General features: G+C 43.9%; 2 protein-coding genes across 4 annotated transcripts in view; both read right to left on the bottom strand.

The window, feature by feature from the left end:
* Nucleotides 1–3,177, bottom strand: part of LOC120543166 (katanin-interacting protein) — a 97,056-nt gene extending 93,879 nt beyond the window's left edge. For both annotated transcript variants that reach the window (XM_039776071.1, XM_039776073.1), the window contains exons 1-2: nt 3,006–3,177; nt 2,602–2,645 (exon numbers count right to left, since the gene is read on the bottom strand). In XM_039776071.1, the coding sequence (XP_039632005.1) occupies nt 2,602–2,645; nt 3,006–3,012 (51 nt within the window). In that variant the 5' untranslated portion in view covers nt 3,013–3,177. The remainder of the gene's footprint in view (nt 1–2,601; nt 2,646–3,005) is intronic.
* An 11,967-nt stretch (nt 3,178–15,144) lies between these two features.
* Nucleotides 15,145–24,930, bottom strand: part of dcun1d3 (defective in cullin neddylation 1 domain containing 3) — a 65,243-nt gene continuing 55,457 nt past the window's right edge. For both annotated transcript variants that reach the window (XM_039774473.1, XM_039774474.1), the window contains exon 3: nt 15,145–16,118. In XM_039774473.1, the coding sequence (XP_039630407.1) occupies nt 15,626–16,118 (493 nt within the window). In that variant the 3' untranslated portion in view covers nt 15,145–15,625. The remainder of the gene's footprint in view (nt 16,119–24,930) is intronic.

Genomic DNA, 24,930 nt, shown 5'->3' with positions numbered 1-24,930 from the left:
TGATGAGGTTCCTCTCACCATCACCCTCTGCTTCCTGTGTCTCAGCCAATTCTGCAGCCATCTAAAAACATCACCCTGAACTCCCACTTCTTTTAACTTGATGCCCACCCTCTCATGTGGCACCTTATCAAATGCTTTCTGAAAGTCCAGAAAAATAATCTCATCTGCTCCACTTTGATCGTATCCTTTTGTTGCCTCCTCATAGAATTCCAACATGTTTGTAAAACACGACCTCCCTCTTCTGAACCCACACTGACTGTTCCTAATAACTCCTGTCCTTGCCATGTGTTGCTCAATCTTATCCTTAATAATTCCTTCCATTAATTTTCCTGTGATGCTTGTTAAGCTTACTGGCCTATAGTTGCTTGGATCTGCCCTGTCACCCTTTTTATATAATGGGATGATATTTACCATTTTCCAGTCCTTTGGAATCTCTCCAGTGCACAGTGACTTCCTAAAAATGTGTCATGGGTTTATATATGTACTCACCAGCCTCCTTAAGAACACGAGGATAAATATTATCTGGTCCTGGTGATTTTAGGTGTATCAGTGCTGGGGTTCCCCCATTTTTTAATTTCCATAAGTAATATGGTAAAAAATCAATTAACTATCAAGCTGGGTAACTTTGAAAATGAGACTATGAAGACCAAATGGATGGAACTCCACACATTCTCACTCTGACACACCAGCATGGAGGACTTTAAGCCAACACATCATTCATCAGAAGTGAGTCAAGAAATGCTACCAGGGTTTCTTTATACCGATATCAATACGCCATGATGATGCCTCACTGCGACTGCTCTATAATATTTAGCTAAGTCTGAGCTTTGTAATTCTTGAAGGGGTAGTTGGTGTTGTTGGTTACATTAATTGAGCTTCTGTTAAAGGCTACATTTCCACTTTAGAATAAACAAAGTGTCATCTATCGATCAATCAATCGATCTGTGAAATTTCAGAGAAATAGAAAATGTGACACGACATTCCATTGCTCATTATTTCATCATGCACCGCCGACGAGTGCCAGGTTTATTAAGTGTAAATGACATTTTTTCACTCTGCAAATTCGCAAAGAAATGCTTAGAAACAAGGCAACTCCGAGGAGAACATGTGGAAAATGACACTAAAGTCAGTGAAATATCAGGTACAACGGAGTGAGCAGGGCCAGCATTACTGAAGGACCCGGACAGAACGATGCAGGCACATGTGGCAGATGAAATTTAAAGGAAATACAGTGCTGTAATCTTACACATTTCACACATAGGAAGCAAAAATCTTAAATTGAGATTAAACAATGGAGCCCCCCAAGACTTGAAATTACAAAACGTAAGTAGGATGTTGCAGTTATATCGGGCTATCATTTCATTAGATACAGAACAGACGCCTGAAGACGGATAGGATGTTGGGTTATACAGCAACCACAAAGTATTAAGTGTCGTCATAGTAGGGTCACGTATTTAAGTCAGGGGAAGTTGTTCATGGCATTGCCCACCCAGAAAATTCTTTGCACTGCTAAACAAAAACACAATAGAACAACCTAAGGAGTCTGTATAGACAAAGGTTAGGTTAACCTATGAAGGAAATCTGAACCCTGGATGAACAGAAAGACGTTTGAGAGGGGAAATCTTGTTAAAAAAAAACTATCATACAGTTATATAGAGTACAAGTCAAAGGAGGATTTTTTTTTTTTTTTCTCGTTCTTTATTTTGCCTTATACAATTTCTTATATTAGGAATTTGTTAGTTTTCACATACCCCTTGGGGTCAGCCATTGTGCAGCGCCCCTGGAGCAATTAGAGGTTATGGGTCTTGCTCAAGGGCCCGGCTGAGTAGGATCTCTTTTGGCAGTTGCAGGGATTCAAACCAGCAACCTTCTGGAAACCAGCACAGATCCTTAGCCTCAGAGCCACCACTCTGCCCCAGTATATGTTTAAACATTAAAAACGCACTGGCGAGGACTCCATTGGAGTACTGTATGCAGTTTTGGTCCCCAGACCGAAACAAAAAAAAATATATATTTAAGCACTCCAGAAATTGAGTGACTAGGCCAATCTCTGGACTGGATTGTATAGTTGAACCTTTTCAGTTTAAGCAAATGGAGATTAAGGGGTGTTTAAAAGTATCAAAAAGGAATTTGTACATTCCATTTAGACTGTTACTTTAAAATGAGTTCAACAAGAACACGGGTGCACAGTTAGAAACCTAAGGATAAGTTTCGCACAATTGTTTGGAATAAGGGATCACGTAGTGTGGTAGACAGTAAGGACATTCGAATCTCAAAGTGATGTTACTGTGTGCCAGCTGGTGAAGATGGTTTAATACGTGCCAAGATGTCTCTCAACTGCCAACACAATGGCAACTGACAAGTTCTGCTGCGAGCCGGCGTAGCGCTGCCAGGTATATTAAACAAGTCAAGTAACTCAATGACGGTCTTAAAACTAGCAAAATGTCTCCGACAAACCCTGGAAGAGCACAAAAATATTTCAGAGCCATCAATGACGATCTTCAACAGAAAATCCAAAATAACAGCAAATAAGACTCTCGGGAGGTTAGTAGCCCACTTCTCTGAACCCAAGTCAAGACCCCCAATATTAATAAATGTCACCTCGTCTTTCTCCTGGGGGCTGCGCCTTCCTCTTGGGGTGATGCCTGCAAGAAAAAAGTAAGACAATTTGAGAAAAGGGGGTCTGCTACCCGGTGTTTCGTTAGCCCCGCTTTCAGGTTATTTCCATGTGCCTTTCTTTCCACACGCGAACTGCGCGTTCGGTTTAACGAATTAAACACGCCTCTCACGACGGTGTTCAGTCAAGTCCGCGAACTGACAGTTTGTGAGCGGCTATTACTTAACAGAGCCCGAGGCTGTGTGCGCAGCCGAGGCCGAGGAGCTTCACATAGAAATTAGAGCCGTGATGAGGGCTTCTAGAGTCAGAGGCCACATCTAACAAGCCCGACAGGTTAGAAATAAACAGCCGGTTCAGCGTACATAAGTCGTTAAAATTGTTCACTTACAGTCCATGTCATTGCGGAACCTCGTCGTGACTGGCTTATTTCATAGGAAACCCCGTTGTCACCGAGTACCCGTTACAAAAAGCTCCACTGGCTGCATAAAACTGCTGTCACTCAACGTAACTCAGCGGCACAAGTAGCCAGTGCGTCAAGAACCTAGCAACAATCAGCAACACACAATACCCCGCCCACTTCCGCCGAGCATTTTCCGGTGAGCTACGCGCGGTTTACAGGGCGCCGAAGAGTTACTTCCTGTCTTGTGCGTGTCAAAATAAAAGCTGCAAAGAGACAGGCGGGTGCGATAGAATACGACAGTCATCTGTTCCGATTATTGCTTTCAGTCCACGGTCGATGGGCACTAGTCCGTCGCAGGTCATGTGTTAATACCAGTATGTACCAGAAACATGTTACCCAACAATTTTACATAACTTCGAGTAAGAGGCGGGCGCCCAAGTGTAACGCAGAGGCGCCGAAGTTTTGCCCCGGAGGGTCGCAGTAGCGAGAAGTATCCAGCTGCAGTCAGGACACTTTTAGGTCCCCGACAGATCCGAGCACTTCAGGCACCACGAGGCCCGGAACCGACTTGTATTCTTGTGAAAAACACGGCGACATTTATTTTACCTCTTGTAATTATTATTTTTAATTTTTACCTCATCATTTAAATCATTTACTAATTGGATTCAATAGTCATTTTAATGTGATGTGTTGTTTTACCTAGAAAATTGATTCATCGACTTTTTTCACACACACAAAAAAGTTACGTTGACTTATGGGAAAATTTTTTTATATAAAATAAATTACAAAAGACATATCCATTCTGTGGTTTTGCTTCGGATGCAGAACTGAGAGAACTCAGTAGTTTAGAAGTTTAATAAATGTTGAATACACAAACTACTTATTCCACAGGTTTGAGAGGAACTAAAAGGAATTGAAATTGATATGACCGTCATATCAATTTCAATTCCTTTTAGTTCATCTTATGACGGGCATGCAATAGACAGACGTCAGTACACCGGCGAAACATGGGGAGTGGCTCGCGGAAAGTGGGCGGAGTCAAACAGATGCCGAGGCCAGGGGCTTCAGCAGGTTTCACGTCGCTGAATCGGTCTGAGGCTTCAGACTGTTTCGCCTGCTGCTGGACTCTCTTGGCAGTGGCTGCGTTTTTTCGTTCTTATTTAAAAAAAAAAAAAAATTTAAAGAAACATTTTAGTTAACTCACTCGTTAAGACAGCCACGTGTGTTTTTTTTAAGTCTCATAACTTTTTTCATTTTCTTAATTAACTACAAATCAACAATGACATGCATAGAAGAAATGAGCCAGCAGCAGCCAACGCAGACCAAGGAGAGTCGCAGCGGGTGTGCCCTTACCTAATCAGTGACTTTCAACCTGCTATATCCTAATTACAGGGTCACGGGGGTCTGCTGAAGCCAATCCCAGCCAACACAGGAAACAAACCCCGGGCAGGGTGCCAGCCCACCGCTGGGTGCACACACATACACACACCAAGCAATGCACCAAACTAGCGTGTCTTTGGACTGTGGGAGGAAACTGGAGTACTCGGAGGGGGAAAACATGCAAACTCCATTCGGGGAGGACCCGGGAAGTGAACCCAGGTCTCTTTACTGCGAGGCAGCAGCGCTACCCACTGCACCACCGTGCTGCCCCTAATCAGTGACTTCTTTCCGCTTTATTTTAATCCGATGGTTTCTTAAGGCTCAGCCCTCTGATTTGTTTCTTTTTTTTTTTTTTTTCCTAAAACGACAGTCAAATAAAAATGAGGCGTGAAGAGAGCCAACAGCTAACTGGCTGATTCAGGGCTTCAAGTACTTTTAATAACATCCAGCCGTCCCTGTCGAGGGTAAGATGAGAGATACACAGGAGGACGAGCCTGTGCTGTTCCAGATAAGGAATGGGCCATCTGTCGGGCAGACTCGAGGACTGCGTTTCTGATGTGAGCAACACACTCTGGAGTGTCAGAACACTGATATTTCAATTCTGATATTAATTGTGGTTTTTGTTTTATAAAATGACTTCTTTTTTATTACACCTTCTAATTTTATATAGAATTGATTATCTCTCTGGAGTTTTACGGAATAGAATGATGTGCTTATGTACGATTTTCCAATGTTCTTTAGGTTCATCTGGTTCTTTATGGTTCATCGGGGCGCCTGCCTTTATACACACATGAACTTTAATGACATCCCATTCTTAATATGGACTCGGCCCACCCTTTGCAGTTCTAACAGCCTCAACTCTTCTGGGAAGGCTTTCCACGAGGTGTAGCAGTGTGCTGATGGGGATTTGTGAGGTCAGGCACTGACGTTGGACGAGAAGGCCTGGCTCGCTCGCGGTCTCCCAAAGGCGTTCGGTCGGTCGGGTTGAGGTCAGGGCTCTGCTGGCCAGTCAAGTTCCTCCATTTCTTTACAGACCTCGCTTTGTGCACTGGTGTGGGCGCAGTCATGTTGCCATCCCCAAACTGGTCCCACAAATTGTCCAAAATGGCTTTGTATGCTGAAGCCTTAAGAGTTCCTTTCACTGGAACTAAGGGGCCCTGGCCAACCCCACACCATAATAGACCCCCTCCACCAAACGTTCCACGTGGCACAATGCAGTCAGGTGAGTTCCGTTCTCCTCGCCGGACTCGTCCATCGGATTGCGTGATTCGCCACTCCAGAGGACACGTCTGCACTGCTCTCGAGTCCAGTGGTGGGTGGTGGGCTTTACACCGCTGCATTGCACTTGGTGATGTCAGGCTTGGCTGCAGCTGCTCGGTTTCCATGAAGCTCTCCCACTACGCCACACTGTTCTTGAGCTTTTGGGGGTCTGTAGCTATTGACACTGCAGAAAGTTGGCGACTTCTGCACACCTCAGCATGCGCTGACCCCGCTCTGTGATTTGACGCGGCCTACCACTTCGTGGCTGAGTTGCTGTTGTTCCCAGTTGCTTCCACTTTGTTATAATACCACTGACAGCTCACGGTGGACTATTTAGTAGCGAGGACATTTCACACATGGACTTCTTGCACATCTGCGGTGGGTTGGCGCCCTGCCCTGGATTGGTTCCTGCCTTGCGCCCTGTGTTGGCTGGGATTGGCTCCAGCAGACCCCCGTGACCCTGTAGTTAGGATATAGCGGCTTGGATAATGGATGGATGGATGGACTTCTTGCACATGTTGTATCCTATCAGGGTACCAGGCTTGAGTTCACCGAGCTCCTGAGAGCGACCCGTTCTGTCACAAATGTTTATAGAAGCCGTCTGCATGCCGAGGGGCTCGATGTTATACACCCGAGGCCGTGGACGTGACTGGACCTCCTGAATTCAATGATTTGGAGGGGCATCCCGATGCTTTTGGCAATACAGTGTAAAAACGCCTACTGCACTGTATGTACATCTCAAAGTACGCTGTGCTTGTTTCAGTCCAGAGAATTCTGTCCCTGCACGCCATAAGGATGCTGGCTTGTCCTAAGTTAGTCGTGTCACATAGCAGAACTCCCTCATGAATTTAGAAAGAGTTGTAGAGCACATTTTCCTCCGGGTGTCCCCAGTCTTCTAACAAACACTTCCTGGTGTGGCGGAAGTGCTGAGGTCCAGGGTTCTTCAGGCACCGGGGCGCCCACTGGCACGGGCCCCTACAGAGTTGGGCTTCCAAGCCCTCTACCCATGGCCCCCAACACAACCAGGGCGGTCGTCCCCCTCGTGGTCTGGAGGAGGCACAAGCCCTCCTCCGGTCCTCCTGGGTGTCCTGGCTGGGTACCACCCCAGTCGCCACACAATATATATATATATATATATATATATATATAAAAATAAGGTGTCCTCCAAGATCTGGACCAGGGCATCACTGAACTCCTGAACAGTCTGAGGCGTCGGATGGAACAAAACGTAATGTCCCACCTAGAGGTGTTCTACTGGATTGAGGTTGGGTGAGTAAGCGTGTCTTTAGTCAGTGGTATCAAGTCTTTCATCCTCTCGCCACATGAGGCCGGGCATTGTTGGGCACCAGGAGGAACCAGCATAGGGTCTGACAATGGGTCTAAGGATTTCATCCCGATGCCTAATGGCAGTCAAGGTGCCGTTGTCTAGCCTGTAGAGGTCTGTCCCTCCATGGCTATGCCCCCCCAGATATACCATCACTGAACCCCCCAAACCGGTCAAGCTGAACGATGTCACAGGCAGCATCACGTTCTCCACGGCTTCTCCAGACCCTTTGATGTCTGTCACATGTGCTCAGGGTGAAGCTGCTCTCATCTCGTGTTATTGAGCCCATTTTCATAACAAATGACGTGGCTCAAAGTGCTTTAAAAGATGAAGAAAGAAGAGTTTGTGTATATATATATATATATATATATATATATATATATATATATTTATATATATATAAAATAAGATTAAAAAAAATAAAAGTAAGATTAGGCAATACTAAGTAACAAAGAATAAGGTAAAGTCCGATGGGCAGGAGGACAGAAAAAAATCAAAAATAAAAAAACTCCAAAGTGGCTGGAGAAGAAGAAGAAGATAAAAAAAAAAAATCCAAAATCTGCAGGGGTTCTGAGGCCACGAGACCACCCAGCCCCCAATGTACAGCATCTTGTGGTGGTGTTCACCAGGGAAACATGCAAGATGAAGGATCAGGCCTCTCCACAGACGCCTGGCTGTGGTATCAACTAATGAAGGTGGTCTATGAAGTGATGGCTGCCAGTCATCACCACTGACTCTCTGTTTTGACTAAGAGGGCTTTTCTTTCTTTTTCAGTCATTCTGGTGTATTTTGAGACCGTTGTGTCTGTGTGCTTATCACAGGGAACACTTAATCATCTCAGCCTATAACACCAAGTGAGTGACGCTGCAAGGATATCAATCTGTCCTGTTAGGAAGCACAAGCGATTGTGAGTCACCGTCACCTGCAAATAAAAGTGACAACAGAAAGACAACCACTGGAAATAAAGGGAATGGTGGCCACAGACAACAGCTCTCTCCTTACCCTTCCTGGCTGATTCCCCTCCACTTCTGTGTTTTGCTAGTGTCCTTAGCACTACTGGTGGCATGAGGTGGTACGTGTAGCCCATTTCAGGTTGCACACAAAGTCCAGCTCCTCCAGGATGGCACAACCATGCGTGTTGTCACAAGAGGGTCTCAATGGCATGCAGGAGGTGAGCTGTTACACGAGGAGAGCTGGACAGAAGGGCTGTAGATGGGCAGGAGGGACAGGAGGAGCACAACCAGGGCCCCCCCCAAAGTGACCTCCAGATGGCTACTGGGGTGCAGGTGTCTGACCAAACTGTCAGAGCAGTATTTATTTATTTATTTATTGAAAGAGCTTCTGTAAAAGGCCAAATTACACCCTGGAGACAAATAAAGTTCTGTGTACCTATTTTAAAGAAATACTCTACACATTTTTTTATTTTTGAAATTTAAGTTATGCTGTTTGTCACGCTTTTTATTATTTTTATTACCACACTTCTTTTAACTTCACCTGTTTGTTGTCTGGTACAAATCTTGTAATCGATATTTAACCGACTTCCTATTGTCCAAATGACTTGAGACTTTGCACACTTACACACTTCCGATGACAATACACGAATCAATATTCTGTTTCACTAACTGATCAATTAATCCGTGTTAATTAAGAAATGAAATTTTCATATTAAGAATAGTTCAAGATTTCATCAATAGATGGCGCTAGTAACAGATCGCAATATTAAAGGAAGTGTTAAAATATTCCATCCATCCATTTTCTAAAGACAGGGTCACGGGGGTCTGCTGGAGCCAATCCCAGCCAACACAGGGCACAAGGCAGGAACCAATCCTGGGCAGGGTGCAGGACACACACAAACACACCCACACGCCAAGCACACACTAGGGCCAATTTAGAATCGCCAATCCAACTAACCTGCATGTCTTTGGGAAGAAACCCACACAGACACGGGGAGAACATGCAAACTCCACGCAGGGAGGACCCGGGAAGCGAACCCGGGTCTCCTAACTGCGAGGCAGCAGCGCTACCCACTGCGCCACCGTGTTAAAATATTGATTACAAAATTATATAAAAAATACTTTTTAAAAACCACGCTTATATTAAGTTAAAAAGTCAAAAATAAGTCTCTCATACATAAAATAAAAGCGTTGGCGCTTTTCATCAATCAACATTCAAAAAACACCACGCTTTTATTTTATGAATGATGTATGTGAGACTTATTTTTGACTTTTTAGTACACTTTGTAACTTAATATAAGCGTGGTTTTTAAAAAGTAGTTTTTATCTATATATTTTAAATGGAAACAGCACTCTTGACAGGTGAATGAGGGGCAGAGGTGGGTCTTCAATTCAAAAGCGCAGTGCTGTGCGAAGGGGCTTCCTCTTTGTGACTACTTCCATTTTTCAGAATTTGTTTTATTTAATAATAGTTTAGAATAAAATACATGCATTTTGCACGTTATGAAAATATGAAGAGAGGATCTGAGAGACAAAGTCAACGTGGCATTCATTTAAGAAAGTCTTTGAAATTGTTTGTCACTGAAAAGCGTTGGTCACCATTGGGTGCTGTTTTATCAGAAACTGCTAACGTAAAAACATGAGGTTACATTTTTTTTTCTTGGCCACCACTACAAACTACATGGGGTGAGTAATATCTCCTTCTCATATTATATATCTATATATATATATATATATATATATCCAATGTCGGTCTGTCTGCTTTTCACAAGAGAACAACTACTTAACAGATTTAGATTTTTTTTTTCCTTCTATAATTTGCTTGAACATTCCAGTTGATTTTACGACTTCTCTCATCATGTATCAGAGTTCACTTGCGGCACTGATTTATTTGTGCAAATCCAAGAAAGACGTAGCGGACCGAGGGAAGGGGGGCGGGACTCACGCCACTCACGCGTCAGTCTGGGGGCGTGTACCTTACTGCCGCTTAGCTAGCGCACGAGAGAACTACTTAAGGGATTTAGATTGAGTTTTTTCTTTTTGTTTAGAATTTGCTTGAACATTCCGGTTGATTTTGCGATTTCTCTCATCGCACTAAGAATCACAGTTCGCTTGCGGCAGTGATATATTCGCACAAATTCAAGTGAGAGGCTGTGGGCGAAGGGGAGGGGGAAGCGTGACGTCAGGAGTGGGGAGTTGGTCCACCCATAGACATATATAGACAGACGGCGCATTCACTGTGTTGCCCAGTCGACACGAGACGTCAGCGTGTCCGCCCTTTTGTGAGTGGCAAAAGTGCCATTTAAACTAATACAGGTAGACGTGGAAATCGGGATTTCTGATGAAATAACAATAACGTTTGAAACAGTATCATTTCCATACAACAGATTTTGGCAAATAGTTTACATGCAATTATTTATACCAATTTATACACTAATAACGGCAATTATTAAATAATAATAATAATAATTATTTAAATAATTCCTCCCATATAAGTAACATTTCCCGGGCTGCCTTCTTCCATCTCCGAAACATTTCTAGACTTCGTCCTGTTCTTACGCAGCACAGCACTGAAGTATCGGTTAATGCCCGAGTCACCTCACGTATGGATTACTGATATGCTATTCTATCTGTCATCCCACAAAAACGTATCCATCGCTTACAATTTATTCAAAGTTTTGCTGCCAGGATAATAACCTGCTGTTCTAAAGCCACTGAACATCTCACACCGATTCTCTCTCAACTTCACTGGCTCCCTGTTCATTACTGAATACGATACACAATCCCGCTCTGAACATTTAAAGCTCTCCACACCTCACTGATCTCCTCCAGACTGACACTCCTCTCGCTCACTCAGAAGCTCATCTGCAGCTCGACTTTCTGTCCCACTGTTACTGCCAGTTATCTTTGTTTGCTAATTATTGCTTTTTGCTTTGTCAATCTCTTGTTTTAATTTTACTAATGCTGTTTAATTTTATTGTAAGGTGACCTCGAGTGCTAAGATTATAAAACGGGATTTTCTAATGGCCAAATATAACCAAAACAATTGTTCAGCCTTACCTATGAAATGTAATCCCCCGGGATCTGGTTTGGAGCGTACAGCGATTTGTACAATTCCAAGCAGCACATCCATTACTTCACTCCACAGCGGTGCCACTCGCAATATGGCGGCGACGTTGACGTACGATGCTGCTGGTCATGCGCCGTCTAGTAATTCTATGTTTATGGGTCTACCTCTGTGTCTTGGAGCGTTACTTGCTTCCGCTTAGCAGCGATACCTTTTTTGTTTTATTTTTAAAGTTTGCCCAGTTTCACTACTACACAGGCAAAGTCTAATAAATGTAATATATTTTGTCTGTCTGTCTGTCTGTCTGTCCGTGTTTGACAAGAGAACTACTTAACGCAGGGATCCTCAATCACAGTCGAGGGCTGCAGGTTTTCATTCTAACCCTCTTCTTCATTAGTGACCAGTTTTTGCTGCTTATTAACTTCTTTTGAATTCATCTTATTTGACTTGCTCTTGAAAACTCAGACCCCCTTAATGGTTTCTTTTACCTTAATTCGCAGCAAAAAAAATAATGAGATACAAAATGAGCCAAAACAGGACCATCATACAAAATCTGAAAATAAAGAAAGGTGAAGGTCAAAGGAATACTGAGCTGCTCTTAGCAAAGAGAAAATCCACAATCTCAGCAAATTCTGCTATTGCACAATGAGACCAGCAACAAGCCGTGGAATTAAAGAACGAGTTTAATTAACAAGAAGACTCAGCGCCTTATTAAACAACTGTTTGGAGTGAAATTGGTTGGAGTTCGAGGCACTGACTTAGTTGGTCTTTTGTTGGCTCCCTCACTTCACATTTCATTTTTCTTTAAGGAAAGAAATGAAGCAATTCAGAGCAACGATGAAGAAATTCAGGGGGACAAATCTTAAAAAAACACATCAATTAAAATGAAAGGAAAAGGAATTAATTAGCAACAAAAACTGGTCACCAATTAAGAAAAGGGTTAGAATGAAAACCTGCAGCCACTGCAGGACTGGAGTTGGGGACCCCTGAGCTATAGATCCTATGATGGTGGACTGAGACACAAAACAATTTGCCACATGATCAGCTCACCTGTGCCCAGCACACCATATCTGAAAATAAAGAAAGGCGAAGGTCTCTTGGTAAGGCTGATCTCTCAGGTCACCAAAACATCTTGACAGAATATCAATAGTTCTTCTGTGGTAGAATGAGAGCAGCAACAAACCATGGAATTCAACAGTAGGCTTAATTAACGGCAAGAATCGGCTTCTCAGTAAGAGATTGGCTGGCATTTTAATTTAATTCAGAGCACTGAATCTTTAAAAACAAGGACTATTAACATGAAGGGAAATGCAGTGAATTAGCAGTGAAAACTGGTCAACTGATTAGGAAAAGGGTTAGAATGAAAACCTGCAGCCACTACAGCCCTATTATGTAGCATTGCCACATAAAAATGTATATACAGTACAGTGCATCTGTAAAGTATTCCCAGCGCATCACTTTTTCCACATATTCTTATGTTACAGCCTTATTCCAAAATTGATTCAATTCATTTTTTTCCTCAGAATTCTACACACAACACCCCATAATGACAACGTAAAAAAGTTTTACTTGTGGTTTTTGCAAATTTATTAAAAATAAGAAAACTGAGAAATCCCATGTACATAAGTATTCACAGCCTTTGCTCAATACTTTGTCGATGCACCTTTGGCAGCAATTCCAGCCTCAAGTCTTTTTGAATATGATGCCACAAGCTTGGCACACCTATCCTTGGCCAGTGTCGCCCATTCCTCTTTGCAGCACCTCTCAAGCTCCATCAGGTTGGATGAGAAGTGTCGGTGCACAGCCATTTTAAGATCTCTCCAGAGATGTTCAATCAGATTCAAGTCTGGGCCCCTCAAGGACATTCACAGAGTTGTCCTGAAGCCACTCCTTTGATATCTTGGCTGTGTGCTTAGGGTCGTTGTCCTGCTGAAAGATGAACCGTCGCCCTGGTCTGAGGTCAAGAGCGCTCTGGAGCAGGTTTTCATCCAGGATGTCTCTGTACATTGCTGCAGTCATCTTTCCCTTTATCCTGACTGGTCTCCCAGTTCATGATGCTGCCACCACCATGATTCACTGTAGGGATGATATTGGCCTGGTGATGAGTGGTGCCTGGTTTCCCTCAAACGTGACGCCTGGCATTCACACCAAAGAGTTCAATCTTTGTCTCATCAGACCAGAGAATTTTGTTTCTCATGGTCTGAGAGTCCTTCAGGTGTCTTTTGACAAACTCTAGGCGGGCTGCCATGTGCCTTTTACTAAGGAGTGGCTTCCATCTGGCTACTCTACCATACAGGCCTGATTGTTGGATTGCTGCAAAGATGGTGGTCCTTCTGGAAGGTTCTCCTCTCTCCACAGAGGACCTCTAGAGCTCTGACAGAGTGACCATTGGGTTCTTGGTCACCTCCCTGACTAAGGCCCTTCTCCCCCGATCACTCAGTTTAGATGGCCGGCCAGCTCTAGGAAGAGTCCTGGTGGTTTCGAACTTCTTCCACTTACGGATGATGGAGGCCACTGTGCTCATTGGGACCTTCAAAGCAGCAGAAATGTTTCTGTAACCTTCCCCAGATTTGTGCCTCGAGACAATCCTGTCTCGGAGGTCTACAGACAATTCCTTTGACTTCATGCTTGGTTTGTGCTCTGACGTGAACTGTCAACTGTGGGACCTTCTATAGACAGGTGTGTGCCTTTCCAAATCAGGTCCAGTCAACTGAATTGACCACAGGTGGACTCCAATTAAACATCTCAAGGATGATCAGGGGAAACAGGAGGCACCTGAGCTCAATTTGGAGCTTCATGGCAAAGGCTGTGAATACTTATGGACACGTGCTTTCTAACTTTTTTTATTTTTAAAAATGAATTTAATCAATTTTGGAATAAGGCTGTAACAAAAGAAAATGTGGAAAAAGTGATGAAGCGCTGTGAATACTTTCCAGATGCACTGTATATATGTTTTCTTCTCTCTACGTAAAATCCAGTTGTCATTTGAAAATACAGAAGATAAGACAGGCGGGTTGGATAGACAGGACCTTTTGGGAGGTACAGGGCGGACGCACTATTTAAATAGGGGCGTGAAAAGGCAGGAAGAGAAGGAAGAAAAGACAGCCCGAGTTTTTATGGCGAAGGAAGAAAGGACATGACCCATCTGAGTCCATGAGAAAGATTGTATTCGGGGAGCACCACAAATCCACTGAAGTCTGGGGTGGCCACCTCGAAGATTCCAGATACACTGAGGTGACCGTGAAAGGGATCGAAAGCAGTGTGCGCCGTAAATCTTTTATTCTGGGATTGGCATGTCTAAGGAACTGAACCCTGGGGAAACAGGAAAACGGGAAAAAAGACTAAATCGAAAGGACAGAGGGGAAAATTCTTGGATATATAATTTTATGCTTTGTGTTCATTGTATATATTGGAAGTGGGGTGTTGTAAAAATGTATTAATTATAGTTTGTTGTTGTTGCATTTTTTTTCTCTGTGTGGTTTAGTTAATATTGCTTTTATTATTATAAATCATCTTTCGGCGCTGTTGGAAGGGGCTGAAGGCAGTTTGAGGTTGACCTGCAATCATCAGTATAATTTTGTATTATAATACAGTAATAGTGAAGTCGTTACAGCCTTAAATGAAAGTCAGCAATGTGTGCTTTAATCACGATGTCGGAATTGTTTGATTTGTGATTTTAAAAGGGGAAATCATGAAGAAAAAAAAAAAAAAAACATTACGGTGGGCTCTGTATATGTTTGTGTATTTGGTTGCCTCCGTAGGGGTGGGAGATGTTTGGGGGTTATGGGCGCCATCACCTTATTGAGTCAGACTGCTCCGCGTCAGATGTCCATTCTGAGGGCCGCCACCTGCCTTCTCAGTCTCTTGCCAGTAGCCACAGAATTCCTCTTGACCGTTGCATTCAAGGGAAAAGAAAGGGAAAAAAAAAAAGCGACAACTGATTAACACTGTTTATTTTAATATAAACCACTGCATTTTTAGAATTAAAAATAAAAAAAAAAAAAAAAAGAGAAAAAACATTTCATTGCGGCTGTAAACGACTGAGGCTGTTACTCGTACAGGGACTGTCTGGTTAGAAGGTGTGAGCCCTGGCACTATTGCAATTTGTAAAAACATTTAAGAAACATACAGAAATTACGTCAGGGGGTGGGAATAACAAAAAAAAGACAAATCCGAGCGACAAACACCGGGGTGTAGTAAACATGATTGGTTCATTTGCTAGATAAGAAAAGGGGGACTTTTTTTTGGGGTGGGGGGGATAAATGCGGAGAATAAAAATCTAGCAACTTCAATCTTTGTTTTTCGCTTTTCTTAAAAGGAGTTCAATCTATCAAATACAAAAGAAAGGAAAAAGTGCTTTTAAAACATGATACAGTATTGTGGAGCCCTTTTTTTTTTTTTTCCCATTTCAAAGACAAGGCAAACAAGGGTGTTGGAAAGACTATAACCCCCCCCCCATTTTTGTTTAAAAATAATTATAATAATAATAACAATAATAATAACAATAACAATAATAATATTAATCTTCAAAGTGTGAAGCGAGAGACGGAGGGAAACCCGAGTTTGTTTGCTCCAAGCCCACAGTCCAAAGTACGCCCGCTGTGCCAAGCCGTGCCGCCGGCGCTCAGGTCTCCTGGCTCTCCTCCACGTTTTCTGTGGTTGGAAAGTCGCTGTGTTTATCGTTGTCTTCTTGCTGCCTCTTTCTCCGCCGCTCCGTCTCCCACTCCACGAAGGTGTCAAAGAGGCTGGGCCAGGCCTCGTCCTCACTGTAGTTGCTAAGGTCGGGCCCAATCACCTGAGTAAAATTGAGAAACATGTTCCACGTGTCCCGAGAGATGCCCTTCACCCCGGAAGGGTTCTCTGTCAGAAAGTCCAACCACTGCTCCAGGATGCTCGGGGTGTTCTGGGTGAAGACCAGTCTCCAGAGTGCAATGGCGATGTCCCGGTGCAGCGACCGCTGGCCCTCCTCGGAGTCCAGGCCGAACTGGAAGGTGAAGCGGTACAGGTCCTTGAACCGGTCCTCCAGCTTCGCCTCAGCCAGGAGGCTCGGGAACCGCGCGTGGATCATTTCCAGGCTGTCTGCTTTGATGGCTTTGCAGCCTTCTACAAATTCCTTTCTGCCGGGGACAGGGAAAGAGGGAGAAAATTTGTATTAAAAAAACAAAAACAAAAAACAAAATACAATTCAGAAGCCATAAACCTGCCTAAGGAATATTTGAAAAAATGAATCTTTAAACTGACAGCAGTTTAGTGTAATGGCACCTCATGAGGAGACAGTGACATTTTACTATTTAGCCAGCCTTTTCATTGTATGAGCCCACTTAATCCAATTCTACACTTGGAGTTTTGGGGGAACAGGGTGGCAAAGCGTCAATCAACAGGGAGACCACGCCAGTCCGTCTTAGGGCACACTCGGTCATGTCAGGCCAATGTGAGTCTGATGTGTGAGGTGGAAAGCCGCAGTGACTGAAGGAGGATGCATGCAGACATTTGGGGGGCAGCACTGTGGCTGTACTGTACAGAGAGTACAAATGCAGGATTTATAAATGTAAAAGAGAATGCTGAGGTATACAGGAAAAAAAGAACAAAATGCAAGACAAAGTTTGGTTTGAAGTGTCATTAAAACTTTATTACGCTACAGAATACTGTAGTATATTCTAAGGCACCTGCATACATTGGCCACAAGGGGGCACCCTGCCTGAATTAAGAGATAGGAAATGAACGGCAGGATTATAATACATAGCTGTGAAAGTTTGATATTATAGACAGGATGGGTTTGAAAGGCACTATATATATATATATATATATATATATATATATATATATATATATATATATATATATATATATATATAGAGATACCCCGGTGTGAAGGGCACTAAACTAGAGAGAGACACCCAGGTACATGAATGGATGTGAAAGGCAGTATATAAGAAAGACAGAACTGTATAATACATAGTTGTGAATGGCACTATATGACTGGCAAAGCACTATGTCATGATAATGCATAAATAGGTGTGAAAGGCACTATATATATGAGAGAGAGAGAGAGAGAGATATCAAAGGCACTGTATAATTGCCTGAGCATTATATAATTATAAAACATAGTAGGGAAAGATTTAAAATACTGACAGAAATACAGATGTGAAAGGCACTCTATAATACATAAATTGGTCTGAAGAGCACTACATACAAGAAAGACAGATGAGTAAGGCACTATATAACAAATTGAGATAGATGTAAAAGGTGCAACAGTTAGATGTGCACTATATAATAGATAGACAGATATACGGCGCCTTTCACAGCTATGAGTGGTAATTATATACTGTAGTGCGTTTCCTATCATAAAGTATAGCATCTCATCTTTTATATCTATCATATGTTGCCTTTCAAATCTATCTGTATGAAATATTGATAGATTTGAATGGCAACATACATGAAAGATGCTATACTGTACTGAAAGTTCGATAGTATAGGCAGACAAAAAGACAGATGTGAAAGGCGCTATATAAGAGAGGCTGATGGAGAGAGCTGTGATGGGCACTATAAAACACCGATAGACAGAACTTTATTTGAATCCAAGAGAGAACTTTTACTTTTTGAAAGAAGCTCAATAAATACAAAATTAATAACAAAGAAGCAACCCACCTGACACACACACACACCACGAATTAAAACAAAAGAAAACCTGTCTAAAGATCAGACAGCAGTCTTAGTGAGGCGCTATAAAAGGTGCAGGCGGTGTTTCTTGACACACTCTTTTTACTCATTTGTTGATGAATCAAGTCCTCAAAAGGTAACCAATGGCTATTTCTGTCTATACACACAGCACCACCCCGACATCTCCTTGGTACTCCTGTGCGCCATCTGCTGTGCCTTAATGGGAAGTGCTTTAGCGAGACAAACTGCAAATGCGGAGGCCAGCTAGCATGTTGGGTTTTGCCTTCACACAGTTGATTTGGGTTTATGTATTCCTATTCTGGCCACTTTATCGATGATAAAGGAAGACTGACCAATAACACTGGGATTGGCTGATCCGGGAGGCATTCCTCATCACACACACACCATATGACGAGATGTTATACCTGCTTAGACACTCCTAGTAATGTCTACTCAAATCAGCGTGCAGATATGTAACAGCTTTGTAGCTCAGAAAAAGAAAAGCTCATCTGTCCGTGTCCTCTGAACTGCTCTCCGAGTGCACGTCACTGACACCCAGCCCGGCCCCAAATATCCACCTGCGCTCGGGATCAGTGGCACGCGTTTGAAAATGCAAAGTGGCTTGAAGCCATCAAGGTGTGTGCTTACTTCGACAATGCAGAAGCTTTACCTGTTGATCAGTGTCAAAACGGCCCAGTTAAACTGACCATTGCTCAATGCTGCCCTGATCATCCCCACTGAGGCTGTCTATCCATCGCAGGACACACACACACACACACACACAAAGAACATCCCCCACATTGGGCCATTTTACATATCTGGGGGATGCAAGAGGAAAACCAGAACACCTAAAGAAAAAGGCATGTAAACACAGGGGGGGGGAGACTAGAGAGTGGGCTCAAACTCACATCTTTCAACAGGACAATGGCATAAGGTGACACTGGAATGGCTCACAGACAGAAAGGTTGATGTTGTGGAATGGCCAAGTCAAAGCCCTCAAATCTTAACCCTTTTGAGAATCGGTGGCAAGAAAACTACTGTGCAGAGGCGCCATCCCACCAACCTCGAGGGTCTCAATAAAAGAAGAATGGGGAAGAATCACAGTGTGCAAAAGTGGTCCATATTGGCCCATCCAAAAGAATGAAGGTTGTCATTGTAGCAAAAGGGTTCTCAATAAACTATGAACGTGTAGGTCTTGAATACTTAGGCAAACACTAACTTTGGAGTTTCTCTTCTTCAGATTAAATATCTAAAGAAAATGGTTTATTTGGACTTTGGAAATGTATTGTTACAGCCGAGGATTTCACATTAAAAATACAGAAAGGATACATATGTGGTCAAATCTTTTATCATGCAGAAAATGCAGAATAACAGCATGAAGGAAGTGTGGGATGGGATGAAGATCATCACTGGCTGCAGCTCAAAGCGGGGTGCCACCATCGAGGGAGGCGTGGAGAGAGCAAACCAAATGAACAACTTCTTTAACAGGTTTGACCACCCTAACCCACTCTCACCTCGGAGTACTGCACCCTCCGCCCATCCTTCTGCTGATACCAGCATAGGAGAGACATCACCACCCACAATTACAGCAGCACAGGTGAGCAGAGACCGGAGGAGACTTCATGCCAGCAAAGCAGTGGGTCCAGATGGAGTATCGCCACGACTGCTGAAGGCCTGTGTGTTGGAGCTGGGGAGTCCTCTACAGCGCATCTTCAACCTGAGCCTGGAACAGGGGAGAGTCTCGAGATTTTGGAAAACATCTAGTATCACTCCTGTCCCAAAGGTATCACATCCTAATGAGCTGAATGACTTTCCGGCCTGTCACTCAGACGTCACAAGTGATGAAGACCATGGAGTGGCTGCTGCTTCACCACCTGAGACCACAGGTCTGCCAGGCCCTCGACCCTCTGCAGTTCGCATGCCAGAAGAAGGTGGGAGCGGAGGATGCCATCATCTATACGCTACACCGATCCCTCTCCCACTTGGACAGAGGCAGTGGTGCTGTAAGAATTATGTTTCTGGACTTCTCTAGCGCCTTCAACACCATCCAACCTCTGCTCCTTAGGGACAACCTGACAGAGATGAGAGTAGATTTACACCTGGTGGCATGGACCGTGGACTATCTTACAGACAGACCTCAATATGTGCGTCTTGGGAACTGCAGGTCTGACATTGTGGTCAGCAACACAGGAGCACCGCAGGGGACTGGACTTTCTCTGGTCCTGTTCAGCCAACATACATCAGACTTCCAATACAACTCGGAGTCCTGCCACGTGCAAAAGTCAGCCGACGACACTGCTATGGTGGGCTGCATCAGGAGTGGGCAGGAGGAGCAGTTTAGGAACCTAATTAAAGACTTTGTTAAATGGTGCGACTCAAACCACCTACAACTCAACACCAGCAAAACCAAGGAGCTGGTGGTGGATTTTAGGAGGACCAGGCCCCTCCTGGACCCTGTGATTATCAGAGGCGACTGCGACACACACACAAACTATAGTCTAAACACACACCAGAACGACTACAAATGAAGAAAGTTAAAATGAAAGAAAAAAAAGTCTGACTTGTCAGTCCCAGGCTATGAGGCGCTATACAGGCATATTGCTATTGGTATAAAGGAGCCCTCTTAGTGTTTTGTGACACACTTCTGTTAATAACCTGTTGGCTGAAAGTCCTCCATGTTAGTGTGTCATGGAGAGGATGTGCAGCATTGTTCATAATGGCACTCAGTTTTGCTTTAATTCTCCCCTTTGCTCCCTCCAGGGTGGTCCAGAGTGCATCCCCCCTAACTGAGGCAGCCCTTTTAATTAGCTTGTTAATGAGCGGTCCTCCCTTGAAGTGATGTTACCAGACCAGCACACCACACTGGCCATCACGGAGCTGTAGAAGGTGTGAAGCTTGTCACTACTTGCACTAGAGGAGCGCCATCTCTTAATGAAAGAGGAGTCTGCTCTGCCCTTTCTTCTACGGCCCCTCTGTGTTACGAGACAATGCATGGACTGTGTTTTGGACCTCACAAACAGAATAGAAGCTCGTCTGTCTGATGTTTCGTGTTTTACATATAACATCAGAATGAAAAAAAAAAGAGAGGGTCCAAGATTTTTTTTTTGTTTTTAATATTTTGATTTTGATATACTTTGTTAATTTCCTGGGGGGGGGGCAACTGCGTTTTCACATAACCTTTGGGGGTCAAAGTGCAGGGTCTTGCAGCAAAACTTGCTGTACCTGTTCACTCTTCGTACAGCACCAGTCCAGTCATGCAGCACACCGTTGCCTGACAGAAAAGAGGCAAGCAGGACTGTGCTTTAAAGTTAGCATGTGGTCACTAAATTTGACAGGCCCAGTGATTTTCAGTTGTGTAAACCGACATGGTCAGATGGCTGCGCTTGGCAAGTCTGACATACCCTTGGACTAAAAGTTGTGTATTGTGACGTTGGCTTTAGGAATACTTTGGGCTGATTAAAAACACAATCAGTTCAAGCTTTGGGATAGGTCCATTCTTTACCACTAGGAAGACTGTAGGCAGGCCGCTCTCCTAAGCTGGGACCCCCTGGCACATACAGGCCATGAAACGCTACGTCTTCAGCTGGGAATGGTTGCTTCCTTTCAAACATCTGCCCAAGACAGCCCCACAAAAGCACCCAATTCCAAGAGAGGCTCCTTAAAAAAGGCCCATCTAAACTTTTTCTTTTTGATTTTGAATGGCCACGGTTTGATGTTTACATTAATGTCTCAATGGCGCATCAGTAAAACTGAGATATTAGCAAAATCATGTATTTTAATAAGCCCATGTGGGACAAGGAGGGCTGGAGAGGCACTCGTTATGAGCAAAGCACTCCTCTTTGCATAATGGCTCTCCAAGGTATTCAGTAGCAGAAAGCAGGGCGTCAAGTCATATACTCGGCTGGAAGCCTTGTCAGCTCTCGCTCACACGGGGCCTTTTCTGTTTGCATCTTGACAGGCCTGGCGGGTAGGGTGGGGAATGGTGGACGTTGGGGGCCGCTTGGCGAGAGGTGCTCCAAAATGACATGCGAGGGGGTTGCCACACAGGGCCGTACGCTTGAACAGCACAGTGCAGGGTACAGAGAACAAAGCTGGCAAGACCCGAGAGGATGGTGCCACCTCATGCAGGGCACATCACCCGAACAAGTGCAGCTGAAACGAAAACAGATGGACCATCTGCTGAGGACTCAAGCTGATGTCATAAAACTGACCTTTACGCTGGACAACTTGGGAGTTTTTAATCTAGACGCAGCTTCCAAAGATGTCTTCCTCTGGTTTTCCGTGTGGTGCTTCTGTTTTAGCAGAGACTTGCTGTACATTAGGGGTGGAGATGGTGTGTTGAATAATCAACAGCAAGTGGTGACCCACCCAGGTGAAGAAAACCCAAGAAAATGAAACACTTTACAAAACTTTAGCCCGTGTTAATGAAAACAAAGAGAATGATGCGGTGGAGCAGCGGCAGCACCGCTGCTTTGCAGTAAGGTACAGTACAGGTGCATCTCAATACAGTGGGTACGGAAAGTATTCAGACCCCCTTCAATTTTTCACTCTGTTATACTGCAGCCATTTGCTAAAATCATTTAAATTAATTTTTTCCCTCATTAATGTACACACAGCACCCCATATTGACAGACAAAAAAAAGAATTTTTGAAATTGTTGCAGATTTATTAAAAAAGAAAAACTGAAATATCACATGGTCCTAAATATTCAGACCCTTTGAACCCTCAGTATTTAGTAGAAGCCCCCTTTTGAGCTCATACAGCCAGGAGTCTTCTTGGGAAAGATGCAACAAGTTTTTCACACCTGGATTTGGGGATCCTCTGCCATTCCTCCTTGCAGATCCTCTCCACTTCTGTCAGGTTGGATGGTAAACGTTGGTGGACAGCCATTTTTAGGTCTCTCCAGAGGTGCTCCATTGGGTTTAAGTCAGGGCTCTGGCTGGGCTATTCAAGAACAGTCACAGAGTTGTTGTGAAGCCACTCCTTCGTTATTTTAGCTGTGTGCTTAGGGTCATTGTCTTGTTGGAAGGTAAACCTTCAGCCCAGCAGTGCCTGGTTGTCTCCAAACATACCACTTAGAATTAAGGCCAAAACGTTCTATCTTGGTCTCATCAGACCAGAGAATCTTATTTCTCACCATCTCAGAGTCCTTCAGGTGCCTTTTAGCAAACTCCAAGACAGAACTTTTTGGCCTTAATTCTAAGCGGTATGTGTGCAGACAACCAGGCACTGCTCATCACTTGTCCAGTACAGTCCCCACAGTGAAGCATGGCGGTGGCAGCATCATGCTATGGGGGTGTTTTTCAACTGCAGGGACAGGACGACTGGTTGCAATCGAGGGAAAGATGAATGCGGCCAAGTACAGAGATATCCTGGACAAAAACCTTCTCCAGAGTGCTAAGGACCTCAGACTGGGCCGAAGGTTTACCTTCCAACAAGACAATGACCCTAAGCACACAGCTAAAATAACGAAGGAGTGGCTTCACAACAACTCTGTGACTGTTCTTGAATGGCCCAGCCAGAGCCCTGACTTAAACCCAATTGAGCATCTCTGGAGAGACCTAAAAATGGCTGTCCACCAACGTTTACCATCCAACCTGACAGAAGTGGAGAGGATCTGCAAGGAGGAATGGCAGAGGATCCCCAAATCCAGGTGTGAAAAACTTGTTGCATCTTTCCCAAGAAGACTCCTGGCTGTATGAGCTCAAAAGGGGGCTTCTACTAAATACTGAGGGTTCAAAGGGTCTGAATATTTAGGACCATGTGATATTTCAGTTTTTCTTTTTTAATAAATCTGCAACAATTTCAAAAATTCTTTTTTTTGTCTGTCAATATGGGGTGCTGTGTGTACATTAATGAGGGAAAAAATTAATTTAAATGATCTTAGGAAATGGCTGCAATATAAAAGAGTGAAAAATTGAAGGGGGTCTGGATACTTTCCGTACCCACTGTAAATTAGAATACAGTATCATCAAAAAGTGAATTTATTTTAGTAATTCAATTCAAAAAGTGAAACTCATATTATATAGATTCCTTACACACAAGAGCGATATATTTCAAGCGTTTATTTCTTTTCATTTTGCTGATTATGGCGTATAGCTAATGAAAACTCTAAATTCAGTATCTCAGAAAATTAGAATATTGTGAAAGTTCAATATTGCAGACCCCTGCTGTCCCACTCCACTCAGCTAATTAACCTAAAACACCTGCAAAGGGGGTCCTGAGCCTTGAAATGGTCTCTCAGTCTGCTTCAGTAAGGCCACACACTCATGGGGAAAGCTGCTGACTTGACCGTTGTCCAGAAGACAGTCACTGACAGGAGGGGAAGCCACCAAAGGTCACTGCTAAAGAAGCTGGCTGTTCACAGAGTGCTGTATCAAAGCAAAGGAATACATGTGACAGCAGAAAAAGGTGCACAAGCAACAGGGATAACCACAGCCTTGAGGGGATTGGGAAGCACAACCCATTCAAGAATTTGGGGGACTGCGGCTGGAGTCGGTGCTTCAAGAGCCACCACACACAGACATGTGTATCCGGGACGTGGGCTACAACTGTCACAGCATTCCTTGTGTCGAGCCACTCCTGAACCAGAGACAACGCTAAGGAGAAAACAGACTGGACTGTTAACAGCTCAGTGGTCCTCTTTTCTGATGAGAGTCACTTTTGCATTTCATTTGGAAGTCAAGGTCCCAGAGTCTGGAGGAAGAGTGAAGAGGCACAGAATCCAAGTTGCTTGCGGGTCCAGTGTGAAGTTTCTACAGTCAGTGATGATTTGGGGAGCCACGTCACCTGCTGGTGTTGTTCCTCTGTGTTTTCTCAAGTCAGCGCAGCTGTCTACCAGGAAATTTCAGAGCACTTCACGCTTCCCTCTGCTGACAAGCTTTATGGAGATGCTAATTTCATTTTCCAGCAGGACTTGGCACCTGCCCACAGTGCCAAAAGTACCAATACCTGGTTTAATGACCAAGGTGTTTATCACTGTGCTTGGTTGGTCAGCAATCTCGCCTGACCTAAATCTATCAAGAGGAAGATGAGAGACATCAGAGTCCACAATGCAGACGAGCTGAAGGCCGCAATCAAAGTATCCTGGGCTTCCATAACACCTCAGCAGTGCCACCGACTGATTGCCTCCATGCCACACCGCATTGATGCAGTCATTCATACAAAAGGAGACCCAACCAAGTATTGAGTGCGTACATGGACAGACTTTTCAGTCTGCCTAAATTTCTGTATTAAAAATATTTTGTTTTAATTGTGTCTTGTGTAATA

Source organism: Polypterus senegalus, chromosome 13, assembly GCF_016835505.1.
Source record: "Polypterus senegalus isolate Bchr_013 chromosome 13, ASM1683550v1, whole genome shotgun sequence".
Taxonomy (NCBI): Eukaryota; Metazoa; Chordata; class Cladistia; order Polypteriformes; family Polypteridae; genus Polypterus; species Polypterus senegalus.
Note: the sequence above shows the minus strand (reverse complement) of the source record. Positions and strands in the feature narration are given on the sequence as shown.